This window comes from Xenopus laevis, chromosome 4S (genome assembly GCF_017654675.1).
Source record: "Xenopus laevis strain J_2021 chromosome 4S, Xenopus_laevis_v10.1, whole genome shotgun sequence".
NCBI classification, from domain to species: Eukaryota; Metazoa; Chordata; class Amphibia; order Anura; family Pipidae; genus Xenopus; species Xenopus laevis.
The window spans coordinates 4,688,064-4,702,154 of record NC_054378.1 but is presented as its reverse complement, the minus strand read 5'-3'; the positions used below and the strand labels follow the sequence as shown (position 1 = coordinate 4,702,154).

The 14,091-nt window shown below is 35.9% G+C and overlaps 2 protein-coding genes across 2 annotated transcripts in view; both read left to right on the top strand.

Moving 5' to 3' along the window:
- LOC108714924 (mucin-5AC-like) overlaps positions 1 to 1,206 on the top strand; it is a 40,533-nt gene extending 39,327 nt beyond the window's left edge. Inside the window, exon 39 of the mRNA XM_041561911.1 lies at positions 817 to 1,206. Within this exon, the coding sequence (XP_041417845.1) occupies positions 817 to 820 (4 nt within the window). The 3' untranslated portion in view covers positions 821 to 1,206. The remainder of the gene's footprint in view (positions 1 to 816) is intronic.
- On the top strand, positions 837 to 12,794 carry LOC108715185 (probable GPI-anchored adhesin-like protein PGA18). The gene is made up of 9 exons (XM_041561910.1): positions 837 to 1,899; positions 2,703 to 2,798; positions 4,451 to 4,491; positions 4,881 to 5,009; positions 7,030 to 7,755; positions 8,435 to 8,563; positions 8,658 to 8,712; positions 9,585 to 9,720; positions 12,295 to 12,794. The coding sequence occupies exons 1-9, from the start codon at positions 837 to 839 to the stop codon at positions 12,464 to 12,466; spliced, it is 2,547 nt and encodes an 848-aa protein (XP_041417844.1). The 3' UTR covers positions 12,467 to 12,794.
- The last annotated feature ends 1,297 nt before the right edge of the window (positions 12,795 to 14,091 follow it).

Sequence of the window (14,091 nt, the reverse complement as noted above, 5' to 3'; positions counted from 1 at the left end):
CGAAGTCGAACTAAATTCGAAGTCGTAGTATACTATTCGATTGTCGAAGTATCCAAAAAATTACTTTGAATTTCGAATTTTTTTACTTCAAAAATTCCCTCAAATTCACTTCGACCCTTGATAAATCTGCTTGTCTATACTCTGTCATATTATTAGTGTAGGGGCCCATAATAGCCTCTATGGTGATAGGTATAGCCTAAAAAGTGGCATGATTAGATATTAGATAGTGGCAGGTGTACCTCCTATACCACTACACTCTAGGAGTGTAAATCAGTTGAAATAGAAAGGTCACTCCTGATGTGGAAGTGGTAGATTGGATGTATCTCTCCATGGTGATAATGCCTGCAGTGTAAGGATCCCAGTTGATATAAAAGATAGAGACTTCCTTGGAAGTGATTTAAATGACTAGGGTGTGTTACAGGAAAGATTCCTACCCTCAGGAGAGTGTCAGCCTGTATTATGCTTTACATTTGATGTTGCCTTTAACACTTCCCTCAGAGAAACTGCAGTGTGAGTAAACCCTTTGGATGTTAAATAACCCCTCTCTGGCACCCTCTCTCTTTATTTTTCTGCAGTTTGAGAGGTGTAATTGCAAACCTTTCTCTTGCACCTAGTGAAGGCCTATTCTAAGTAAAAGAGTCCAGTGTGACCCATGTTCTACAAGGTTCTAGATTGGAAAGGCAGTTATTGAGCGGATAAAGATGTTATATTAGCTTTGCCAGATTGACATTTAATGGAAGATACTGTACATACAAGTGTCAAAGGAAACACTAAAATGGACACATGTTTAACTTATTTTAAAATTTTCTGAAATAGGTGAACGTCTCTTTACTATTATGGACAAAGCTGGCTGTGAATATTATGCATTATGTAATGATACCTGCCAACTACAAAGATATGTTGGGAATTGTACTACTACAACTGTCAGCACAACATCTTCAACAGAGACCTCATCAACAACTGCAGGTCCCACGCCAACTACAACTTGTCTTATGTGGATGCCTACTGAATCACACACTACACCAGACTCAAAATCATCAACAGTTTCATCATATTTAGAATCATCTTCAACTTCTCCACATTTTAAAATAGGGTCAAGTCCCACACCAGATACAGGTGTATCATCTACACCTGGTAGTGACATACACTCCACAAAAATAACACTTTCAACATCATCCACACCTGATTTCTCTACCAGTGTGTCACCCCCACCTGATGTGTCAAGCTCCAAATCAAGTTTTGTATCATCTACACCTGGATCAAGTGATACACACTCAACAGTATCAAGCTCAGTATCCTCCACGCCTGATTCAAGAAAAGATCTATCTACCAGTGTTTCATCTCCACCTGATGTATCAAGTACCAAATCAAGTTCTGTGTCATCTACACCTGGATCAAGTGATACACACTCAACAGTATCAAGCTCAGTATCCTCCACGCCTGATTCAAGAAAAGATCTATCTACCAGTGTTTCATCTCCACCTGATGTATCAAGTACCAAATCAAGTTCTGTGTCATCTACACCTGGATCAAGTGACACACACTCAACAGTATCAAGCTCAGTATCCTCCACGCCTGATTCAAGAAAAGATCTATCTACCAGTGTTTCATCTCCACCTGATGTATCAAGTACCAAATCAAGTTCTGTGTCATCTACACCTGGATCAAGTGACACACACTCAACAGTATCAAGCTCAGTATCCTCCACGCCTGATTCAAGAAAAGATCTATCTACCAGTGTGTCATCTCCACCTGATGTATCAAGTACCAAATCAAGTTCTGTATCATCTACACCTGGATCAAGTGACACACACCCCTCTACACCTGATTCAAGACACAGTCTCTCTACCATATCAGCTCCTCCATCTTTTACATCAATTTCAGTACCTGGGAGTACACGTGAGTATAGATCTTCAATAATGGTTATGAAAATAAAAACTGTTCATTTTTTTCATTACAATATGGATGTTCCTATAGAAAACCCAAACCTAGTAACTCTTGTGTAGTTTTATTAGTTTAGCAGTGCCCAGCCAGAACCTGTTTTTTTTGGGGGGTGGGGTACAATGTTGGGGGATGGCCTTTAAAAGGCTAGTGAAAATTAAAATATTAAAATCTTACCGAATATTTGTTGCAAATAAGCAACCATTAACTGATAAGGGATGATATACCTTGGGCACTGATACAATTGCTGGAAAACTCTCTACAGCCCAGATGAAGGTGCAAGGTGCAAAACATTGCAATAACAAGTGCAAGGTATTGCTTAACACTCCTTATGCAGAGCATTAAGTAGAGGGCTTCCTTGTATCCCCTATTTTTTTTTTCTCTTTCTGCACTTTCTATGAGTGACATACAAGAAAGGGGAACCCAGATACGGACCATATGCTGTTCCAGTATCTAGCACCACAAAGCGTTCCATCTACAGATGGGTGCAACTTTAACTTAACATTAAACACTGAGAAACAACTGAGCAGGGAAGAGATAGAGTAGAGGTTCAGATATCCTTCATGTGTGTCTAAATGAAAGATGTTGCCTCTGAATTTAAAGATATGCCTGTTTATTGACTACTGGCTGAACTTGGAGAATGTTTTTTTTTTTCAAAGAATGGGTTTTCCTTTTGAAAAAAAGGATAAAAAAAATACTGTAGTATTTGCTGTACCAACATGTTTCAATATTTAGTAAAAAAAGCATGTTTTCTTCCAAAGCAAATGAATGCCAGTGCTTCATGCCAAACTGCTCAATAGGCTTCCGCGTGGCTGCTGTGAAATCACATATTAATTCCTGTCCTAATGTTACATGTGGTAAGTGTGTAGAACTACTATATATTATATGTATTATATTTATGCATGCTAAGCTACAAACTAAAATACAGATAATACGTATATTTGTACCTGTTCATTTTTATAGTTTTAGACATTTGTAAGGAACAATTAGGGGGTTATTTATTAATGTCTGAATGATGCACTAAAAAATACAAATTCCTTGAAAACCTCTAAAAAATTGAGTTTTCAGTTACTAAAAAGTCCTCTAAAAGTCCGAATTCATTAAAAATAGCAAATAGGATAAGCACAGGTCCCACTGACTTCTATAGAACCTCGACAGCTCCTACTTGGCTGAGTTTTTCATGGTTTTAACACTTTAGATTTCTTATCTCTTATTTTTCAAGTTTTAAAGAAATACAGAAAAAACATGAATGTTTGAAAAAAAAAATTGTGAAAAAAAAGAAATGTGATTGTTAGTAAATTGTCCCAATAGTTTGTAAGCATAACATTCTGAAAAAAACATTCTGAAAAAGTCACTCTTTCTGCCGTTCTTTCTTTCTTTTGTCTTTTTGGTTTATATGTTAGGCGAGGCCTTGGGTAGCAAAAACTGCAATGGTCTATTTCACTATTGAAAGTAGTCCTTGTGAATTGCAATACAGTTACAATGCACAGAAGTGTATTGTATAATAATAATAATAATAATAATAATAATAAAGTGTAGGCAGCAATTTTAAAATATGAAAAAAATATAATGAATTTCTGGCAGAAACAAGAAGCACATTTATTTAACATTTAAAGTACAGACTCCTAAAGAATTCCCAGCAGTTCACAATATGTCACAATTACGAAACACTTAACAAAAAAAATGTAAAATATTTTTTAAATATGCAAGTTTAACAATCACATTAGGGAGGTTATTAACTAAAACTCATTTTTACCAGAAACGAACTCGACCTAACTATCAACCACAAATTTGGCTAATTTACTCATAATGAAACTCAAAAAAAAAAATAGGATAAAAAATTTTTTGAAAAAGTTTTTTTAGACGTTTTTATCACGACCTGTGTTTTTTTTTTAAATATGTCAGTTTAACAATCACATTAGGGAGGTTATTAACTAAAATTAGTTTTTACCAGAAACAAACTCAACCTAACTATCAACCACAAATTTGGCTAATTTACTCATAATGAAACAAAAAAAAAATAGGATAAAAAAACTTGAAAAATTTGAGTTTCTAGGAATATGTCAAGTTTTCAAAATTTTGATCCTTGAATACCTCACATTTTTCAACTTTATATGCTTAAAAACCTTGAATACCTTGAATGTATCTAGTTTCTGAGCAAAAACCAGTGTCAAACAACCCAAAACTCAAGAAGGTTAAAAACATTTTCAAATGGTTAAAGGGATAGTGGCCATTGACTTTTACATGAATTTGACAGGTTTTAGAGTATTTTAATTACATTCCCCCTTTAGTTTCTATTGTGAGCCCTGTTAGCCTAGGCTGAGACTACAGAAAAGGCTCATTAGAAACAAGAGCGTACACGTTCGGAAATTAATTGTCTGAAGGAGTCAATTAAATAGCTGTTTTTATAGCTGTTTGGTCTTTTAGTCATAACTATAATTAGTGAATCCATTAATGTTTTTACAACTGGTTATCAGTTTTATTTATTATTATTATTTTTAATCAACAGTGCCTGATGCAGTCTGTGTGTATGGAACTGAAACATACCAGGTCGGTTGATATATTGATTGTGGATATTGTTCATATTTGGTCACACTGTTTTATTATGTTGTTTATCATGGTAAAGTAATGATCAGACTGCAGTTGCTGTTGAACTACAACTGCAAAAATTTAAATTAATGGGATCCGGTAGATGGTATTCTCCAAAAAAACTATGAGTGGGCAATCCTCATCTCTACATGCAATATAAGATTGTATTGTCTGTTCTGTTGAGGGGATTAGTGAGTGTTTCACCACCAGTGCCAATTAATGTTCTACCTGGGAAATAAAATGTGTATACAATAAAATACATTAAAAGTAGATATGTGAAAAAACAGAGCACGATATTTTATATTGCACATTAGATGTACTAAAAAAAATATATTGTACTTTTTTTTTAGGTTGGATCAGATATCCCACAACCTGTAGATTCTTGTCAAACATGTGAATGTTCTCAAGAAATGGACACAAGATCAGAATTCTATATAGTGAAATGCAAACCAACTGTTTGTGACACAACCTGTAGTACAGTAAGTTCCCGCTCTTAATTTTACATAGTAACTTTCCATTTAGCTTTGCTCAGCTTTAACTAAATATTCATATTTCTCCAATTTTTCTACATAATTATATCATAAATAAACCAATAGAAACTGCTATCCTTTTTGACTAAATTGTAATTGCTTTTACTTCACAATTCTGAAGCATAACACACAATATACACACAAGTCATAATATTTGGGGGGTTGTTTTTTTTAATCACTTCGACCAAACTACCATCAACATTTTTGACTAATTTATCAATAAATTAACTCAACAAAATCTGGAGATCGAGTACTTTTTTATTTGGACTTTTAGTAGCCTCAGGGCTTAATAAATCATGAAAAATTCAAGATTATTTTTCTCCAAAAAAAATCAGACTTTAATGAATAACGGCCTTGGACTTGTATGTATATTAAATCCTCCATAAATGATTTGCCCAACTACTGAACAGATTCTGTACCCTAATTTGCATATCAGAATAAAAGCAAAATACAAACAAAATGTCATAATCTGAAAAAAAAAAATAGCCTTTAATTGTGAAGACTCTAGTCCAGGGTTCCCCAACCTTTTTTTTCCTGTGAGCCACATTCAAATGTAAAAAGATTTGGGGAGCAACACACGCATGAAAAAAGTCCCTGGGGATGCCAAAAGGGACCGTAAGTGGTAGCCCCTATGTGGACTGGCAGCCTACAGGAGACTATATTTGGCAGTAAAACTGTTTTTATACAAACAAAACTTGCCTCATAGCCTGGAATCCAAAAATAAGCACCTGCTTTGAGGCAACTGGGAGCAACTTTCAATGGGTTGGTGAGCAACATTTTGCTCTTGAGCCACTTGTTGGTAATCACTGCTCTAGAACTATGACTTTTAGGGGTCTATTTATGAAGCCTCACATTTTTTTGGTCAAGTATTAAAGGGGAAAAAATCTAAATTTTTAGAGAACAAAACTCAAATGTTTCAAAATGTATTATGCTCTGAAGCTGCTAAAAATACTAATATGAAAATACTCAGCTAAAACCTGTCAAAATCATGTAGAAGTCAATGGCAAGTGGCCCTTTAACAATTGGAACATGTTTTTTGCCTTCATCAGGTTGTTTGACACTGGTTTTCGTTTGATAATTTAATAAATTCTAGTTGCCAAGGTGACAATTCTATGAAGACGAGTTTTCCGGACCACCATCCTAAATAGTTGTGCGATTTGATTTGTCGCACGATTGTCACAACCTTTTTCTGCACCAACTCAGATTTATTGATTAATTAAGAGGATTCGGGTTTGGTGGAATTTTTTTTTATTAGTGAGAAAAACTAATGACTCCAAATAGGTTATAGGAGGTCCCCCATAAGCTAAAACAGCAATTTGGCAAGTTTTAGATGGTGACTAATCAAAGTCAAATGCTTCAATTTTTGAATTTTTTTCAAATTCTAATCGAATTTGGACTATTCCCTAGTCGAAGTACACTAAAATTATCTCAAAATTAGAATTTAAAAATTTGATTTTTCAATTTGACCCTTGATAAATCTGCCCCTAATTGTGTATATGCCCACTTATTTAAAATTACTTGAATGAATCCTTTTTCACCTTTTAAAAAGTATTTTCACTTTATTCCACATGACCAAAGTATATGTAAAGGTTTTAGAGGGTTATCTTTTCAGTGTTGCCTAAGATGTCATAATTGCTATCTAAATATTTTCGGTATTTGTAATTTATTTTTAGATAATTTAAGATACTATTCTAAATATAATATTATTAAACATTCTGTCTAAAAATATATGTTGAACCAGTACGTGAAACAGAGATTTACTGTATAATATCTCCTTGGTCAGCTATCTGGGATATTTAAACAAATTATGACCAGAACTATATTGCTTAGTGGAAAATTCCTTACTCGAGAATGTGTTATATATATAAAGTCTCACTGGATATTGCAGCCTAGAACACCTGATTCACAATTTTTAATATTTTAAAATAAATTGCACATTTTGGTAAACTTTTCTAAATTTTTTCATTAGGGTTATGAATACAAAATGAAGGCAGGCGAATGCTGTGGAGAATGTGTGCGTACCCCGTTAAAATGTACCATGATGGTCAATTATGACCCAAATGGAAACACAGGATACACAGGAGGCACCGGAAATACAGGAGGCACTGGTAGTTCTGGAAGCACTGGTGGTACAGGAGGCACTGGAGATTCAGGAAGCACTGGAGGCACAGGAGGCTCAGGAAGCACAGGAACCTCAGGAGACTCAGGAAGCACAGGAACATCAGGAGACTCAGGAAGCACAGGAACTTCAGGAGGCTCAGAAAGCACAGGAACCTCAGGAGGCTCAGGAAGCACAGGAACTTCAGGAGGCTCAGAAAGCACAGGAACCTCAGAAGGCACAGGAATAACTGGCAGCTCAGGAGACACAGGAAGTGCAGGAAACTCAGGAGTCACAGGAAGTGCAGGTGCCTCAGGTGACACAGGAAGTGCAGGAGGCTCAGGAGTCACAGGAAGTGCAGGTGCCTCAGGAGATACAGGAAGTGCAGGAGGCTCAGAAGACACAGGAAGTGCAGGAGGCTCAGGAGATGCAGGAAGCACAGGAGGCTCAGGAGGCACAGGAAGCACAGGAGGCTCAGGAAGTTCAGGAATGACTGGAGGCTCAGGAGACACAGGAACCTCAGGAGGCACAGGATCAGGAACCTCTGGAGGCACAGGAACATCAGGAGGAACTGGAAACACAGTAATAGACTTAGAGGTAAACTGCTGCACAGTGTATGAAATATGTAATTGTAATTAATGTTCTTTTGTTATGTTAGATAATGGCAGATATTCTGCAAATGTAATATTGCATCCTGACAACCGAATTTGTTTAATATACACTGCATACCTTATGCATAGGTGCTAGAGTTATACCGTAGGACTGAAACCTGCTGAAGTCCTAGAGTACAGAGATTGTGGCAGGTAGTGTGGTACAAGTAAAGTACTGGCTCAAGTAAACATTCTTCACTGCTATCTTAGTTCATGGTCAACCATCTCATTATCCCCCTTCATCTCCTTTACTGTGTCCAATAATAATTATTATTAACATGTATAGCGCTGTATGATTTTAGCATTCTACTGATAGCAGGTTCTGTTCCAAGTAGGTGCAGTCTTGTTACAATGAAAAGCAAACATGTTCATGCATTTATTTAATACCCTAGTCCCCAGTGGCACATAACTACACATGCAAGAACCTCTTGGATGCATGATGATATCAGCACTAGAGTCCAAGTCAAACATTTGATTTTTGTGGTGCTGTAGTTGCCCTAAAATATTGTTTTCTTAAATGCCCCCATGAACCATTTAACACATAGGTATTCCTGCTTAAATCTGTCAAAAAATTTCATTTATTATAGCTTGCTGAACCAACTTTTTTAAAATTGTTCTTTCCATAGATTGGACAAATATTTCACATACCTAATAATACTTGCGCCTATTATGAGTGCAGAGAAGAAAATGGCATGGCTATTCTTACCCGGGTGGAGAAGGTTTGTCAGCCATTGGATACCTCCATATGTGATATGGTATGTTGATATTCATATAAATGTATATAAATGCCACATGCATTACATGATAAAAGAGCAGGGCAAATAAATGTGTTTTTCTTGTTTTTTGCAGAGTACTCTCACATATGATGCTGACAATTGCTGTAGAATATGCACACCTAAAAAACGTAAGTAGGATTTAGTAGGAATTAGTCATCTCTGTCCACCGTATCATCAGTTTAGATGATTGAATGTCCAGTTATGACTTTTATGAATAATGAAATCCTATTAAAAGCAAGTAGCAAAAACCTAAAAGAAATTCCTAGTGCTACTAAAACAGGGAGTGTTCTATATAAGCAGTAAATCCGATCAATAAACATTCAATTGTTCTAGTCAGTGATCATTTTCTAGTTATGACCACACTCCTCTTATTGAACATTCATGATATGATACCAAAATGGCGCCACTAGATGGAGCATATTTACTAATATTCAGGGAAAATGCTCAACCTTTTCCCATAGGGATCTTTTTTTCAGCAGTATTTTATTATTTATTCATTTTTATTTTTCCATCCAGAACTTCCCCTTAGACAATTTAGAGAGTGAAAAAAAAAGTCAGTGACTTTCAGAATCAAGATATTCCATAAACTTTAGAAAACCTACTCAAGATGTTAATCTCTACAGGGAAGGAATCTTCTCCTTAAACACTGTATATTTATACTTTCACCATTTATTTCTACATAATACAATCGTACACTGCTTCCTCTTCTAGTAGCACCCTATTAAAAAAGTTATCCATGTATATATACTTACCAGAATATTGCTATTGGGTATAATGGTGTATGGCTCCTTAGAGCATCTTTCACACTTTCAATTAAAATGCCAGTATATCTGTTTCATGAAAACGTTCAACTAATTGTAGTATAAGACTAAATACTGCATCCTACTATATCAGGAAAGCATCAAGATGACAAGTTAATACCTTAGTAGGTTATTTATAAATATAAGTTATATCTATGCACCAAAAAAAACTCTCTTCACAAATGTATTTCTTCTTTTAGAATTCATAGTAACACCACCCCCAACGATAATAGAAGACTGCAGTGTACGTAAGAATGTCACAGTCCTGAAAGAAAGCGACTGCGTGCTCGAGGTGGAACTGTCTTACTGTGGAGGACCCTGCATGGGATCTTCAATGTAAGTTACTTATCCAGTACTCAATAATTCTTCTATGAATGTTATAGTGGTAACTACACTGTAATATCTCTTCATTCGATTAGTTTCCATTGCAGATGACCAGCTGAAAAATATTTAGCAAATCAACCTCAATGTCACTGTTGTTAAATTGTTAAATATTGTTAAATACTCTTGACCTCTTCTTCACTATTAAGGAGCTGTGGCAAATAAAGCATTAAATGCGTGTGCTTAGGAAAATTCATGTAAAAGCATAGGGGCAGATTTATCAAGGGTTGAATTTCGAAGTAAAAAATACTTCGGAATTCGACCATCGAATTGAAATACTACGTGTTCAAATATTGAATTCAAACTTTTTTCATCAAATTTGAGTATTCTGTGATTGAAGTAAAATCGTTCGATCGAACGATTAAATCCTTCAAATCGTACGGTTCAAATGATTTTATCGTACGATCGAACTATTTCACTTTGACTTCAAAAAACTTGCCGTAGAAGGTCCCCATAGGCTAACATAGCACTTCGGCAGGTTTAATTTGGCGAAGTATTGAAGTCGAAGTTTTTTTTTAAGAGACAGTACTTTGATTATTGGATATTCAACTATTCGAACTATTTTACTTCGCATTGAATTCAAAGTAAATTCAAAGTCGAAGTATCCTATTCAATGGTCGAAGTATCTAAAAAATTACTTTGAATTTTGAATTGTTTTACTTCGAAAATTCCCTCGAATTCACTTCGACCCTTGATAAATCTGCCCCATAGTGTACAGAAAGGTTAGTGTCAGTGTGTGTATTTGTATGGATACTGGGCTTCATTTGGAGGGGTTGAACATCATGGACTTCGGTCTTTTTTCAACCCAATTTAACTATGTAACTATATTAACTATATTATATAACAGAGGTGTTATGTTACTGATGTTATTTATAAGCTACTGTAGATATTAAGCACGGGACCCATTATCCAACCCTCATACCTTCTGTTTACCTTCTGTTAAACAGATAACTACAATTAACATAACATATTTGATAAAACTTGCCAACACACGTGTCACAATGCTGTGTTTATACTGCAGTATAAAGACATTAAAAAAAAAAATAACAGCCCCCCCCAATGTAATACTATCAAGGAATGCATCCTAGTGTTTTTGCTTCTCTGAAATCAATAGAGAATGCAGCCTCTATGGTGGGGGGAAACTATTTAAAGGAGAACTAAAACCTAACTAAAGAAGTAGGTAGAAATGTTGTACATGATGTTTTCTGCTTCTGTACCAGCCCAAGGCAACCACAGCCCTTTAGCAGTAAAGATCTGTGTCTCCAAAGATGCCCCAGTAGCTCCCCATCTTCTTTTCTGCTGATTCACATGCTCTGTGCTGCTGTCACTTACTGAGCTTAGGGACCCACTCACAATATACAGTACACATAGAATAGAAATGTCACAATATAAGGCTGATTAGTAATTAATACACATAATTACTACATGGCAGCACAGAAACCAGTGCAATTAGCATCAGAATTGAATAATCAGCAAACCTGTAGCATCAGTTTATATTGCAGCCAGGGAAGCTCATTTTCTGCTGGATAATTAGTGACGAGCCCTAAGCTTAGCTTCTCAACAGCCAATCAGAGCCCACTGAGCATGTGAGTGTCACAGACACTTTCCAAGATGGTGACCCCCTGTGACAAGTTTGAAGTCCTGGATCATTGCTGCTATTGACAAGCTGAAACTTTAGCCTCGTGCAATACGTTCAGTTTATAAAACATGGCATTTTTGGCCATATTCATTTTTAGGGTTTAGTTCTCCTTTAAGGTGACAAGTGTCCTTTAAGGACATCATGTTACTGTATTAATAAAAATAAATTATTGACAACAAAGCTGTAATTGTGCTCTAGCGCTTCTATGCACATTGATAATCTTTTTTGTTTAAGGATAGATGATTTCATCCAAAAGAGTTTGTGTGTTACAAAAGAAAATGTAATTCTACTCAACTTTCTAATATTTATCTATTAGAAGTAGTGATGGGCGAATTTGTGCCGCGAAAAATTTGCGAAAAACAGCTGGTGTCTCGTTTTTTTTACGCCGGTGTTTTGTGAATTTATTTGTTGGCGGCGAATCGCGCAAATTCGCTGTGAATTCGCGCCTGGCAAATAAATTCGCCCATCACTAATTAAAAGTGTTGACAACAAGGAACAAGTGCAGACAACAGAACATACTGCTTTCAATTGAAATTTATTTCATAGAAAAATAAAACTAACTAACGCTTTTTATTGGTGTATTAATTAAATATATTTATAGTATATATTTATATATATATATATATATATATATATATATATATATATATATATATATATATATATATATATATATATATATATATATATATATATATATATATATATATATATATATATATATACACTTTGGTCCTGACATGAATTCACAAGTGAAGCTGACATTTATTTGTGTGCAGTTTAAACCAGGTGCTCTGCATCATCTTATGCTGGATACACCCTAAATGTAATTGATCTGAAAAAGGTTCTTTTTTTTTTTAGTAAATCTCTTGATTTCCTTTTAACCTCAGGTATTCAATGGAATCCAACAGTTTTGACCATACATGCTCATGCTGTACAGAGATGGAGTTTGTAACAAAGAAAGTGGACCTGATTTGTGCTGACGGGACAAACAAGAACTATGAATACACCGATGTGTTGAGTTGTGGCTGCGCAGGAGCATTTTGTACTCCCACAGTATAAATCTTACCAAACGAATAACCAATCTGTGGAAACCTCAACAGAGTTTATGCACTGCAGGTTAAGATTCTCCAAAAAAAGAGCAGCGACTGCAACTTAGAAATAAATTGTGTAAAGCCCATATAATCTATACCTTTTTATTATTTGTGATTTTAGAACGTTAGAGAGTGCCAATCATTCTGGGGATATGTAATAAAGCACCCCCCCCCTCTAAAATAGTCTTACCAGACTTTGCTGCTTAGAATCTTGACTGTACTGCTCTTTTAAGCTAAAATGTAATGCATTGTCTTTTGTAAATGTCAAAATAAATAAAGTTTAGATTGCAAATAAATGAAGATGCAACGTTTATTTTTAGCTTTGGGTGAAGGAGTTTAGTGTACAGAAAGTGTCTGCATTATGAGTGTGGAATTGTATGTATAACTTACTGCAGTGATAATTAGTGATGGGCGAATTTATTCGCCAGGCGCAAATTTGCGGCAAATTCCTGTGATTCGTCGCCAGCGAATAAATTCGTGAGTTTTTGCCCAAAAAATGGACGCCGGTGTCAAAAACTAGACGACTGTGCCATTTCGTGAATTTTTCGCCTTTTTGCGAATTTCCCGGGAATTTCCCACAAAATTTGCGAAACGCCCCAAATTCGCCCATCACTAGTGATAAGCAATGGCTAGTGATGGGCGAATTTGCGCCATTTCGCTTCGCAGAAAAATTAGCGAAATTCGCGAAACTGAGAAAAATTCACAAAACGATGCCGGCGTCCATTTTTTTGTTGAAAATGTGCCGGCGTCCAAAAAACGGACGCCAGCATCCAGAAAATGGACGCCAGTGTCCATTTTTTTACGCCGCCAAATTTTCGCCAGTGAATTTTCGAGGCTGTTTCCCGAATTTATTCGCTGGTGGCGAATCGGGCAAATTCGCCGCAAATTCGCACCTGGTGAATAAATTTACCCATTACTAGCAATGGCCTAAATTAGGGGTCTCCAACCTTTTTTACCCATGAGCCACATTCAAATGTAAAAAGAATTGGGGAGCAACATAAGCATGAATTAAGTATTTGTGCAGAATAATGCTTTGATTGACTAGTTAGTAGTCCCTATGTGGACTAGCAGCCTACAAGACACTCTGCTTGGCAGTTGACCTGGTTTTTATGCAATCAAAACTTGACTTGAATTTAAAAAATAAGCACCTGCTTTGAAGTCACTGGGAACAACATCCAAGGGGTTGGTGAACAACGTGTTGCTTGTGAGCCACTGGTTGGGGAACACTGAGCTCGAACAAAGTAGACTGGAAATCCAGCACCTGCTGCATGTCTCGGGTGTGCAAAGTATTTATTGTGGCCCACTTACAAACTCATCACTATCCCCATGGTTTGTTTGATGGATAGTTCCTAACATATTTTTTGTGCGACCAGTACTCACATGCGATGTCAGAAAGCTACAATTACAAACATAGAGCAGGGCGCATCTATAGAGGGAACAGATGACAAGAAGAAAGCACTGAGCCTTAGCCCTCAGAATTTGTTCCCAAGAAGACCTATCACTTTAAAAAAGCATAATTTAAGTCTCTCACCTATGCAGATTATTTTGCAATCTGTTATGATATGTCTTCAGTGACTGTATAGATCTTTCATA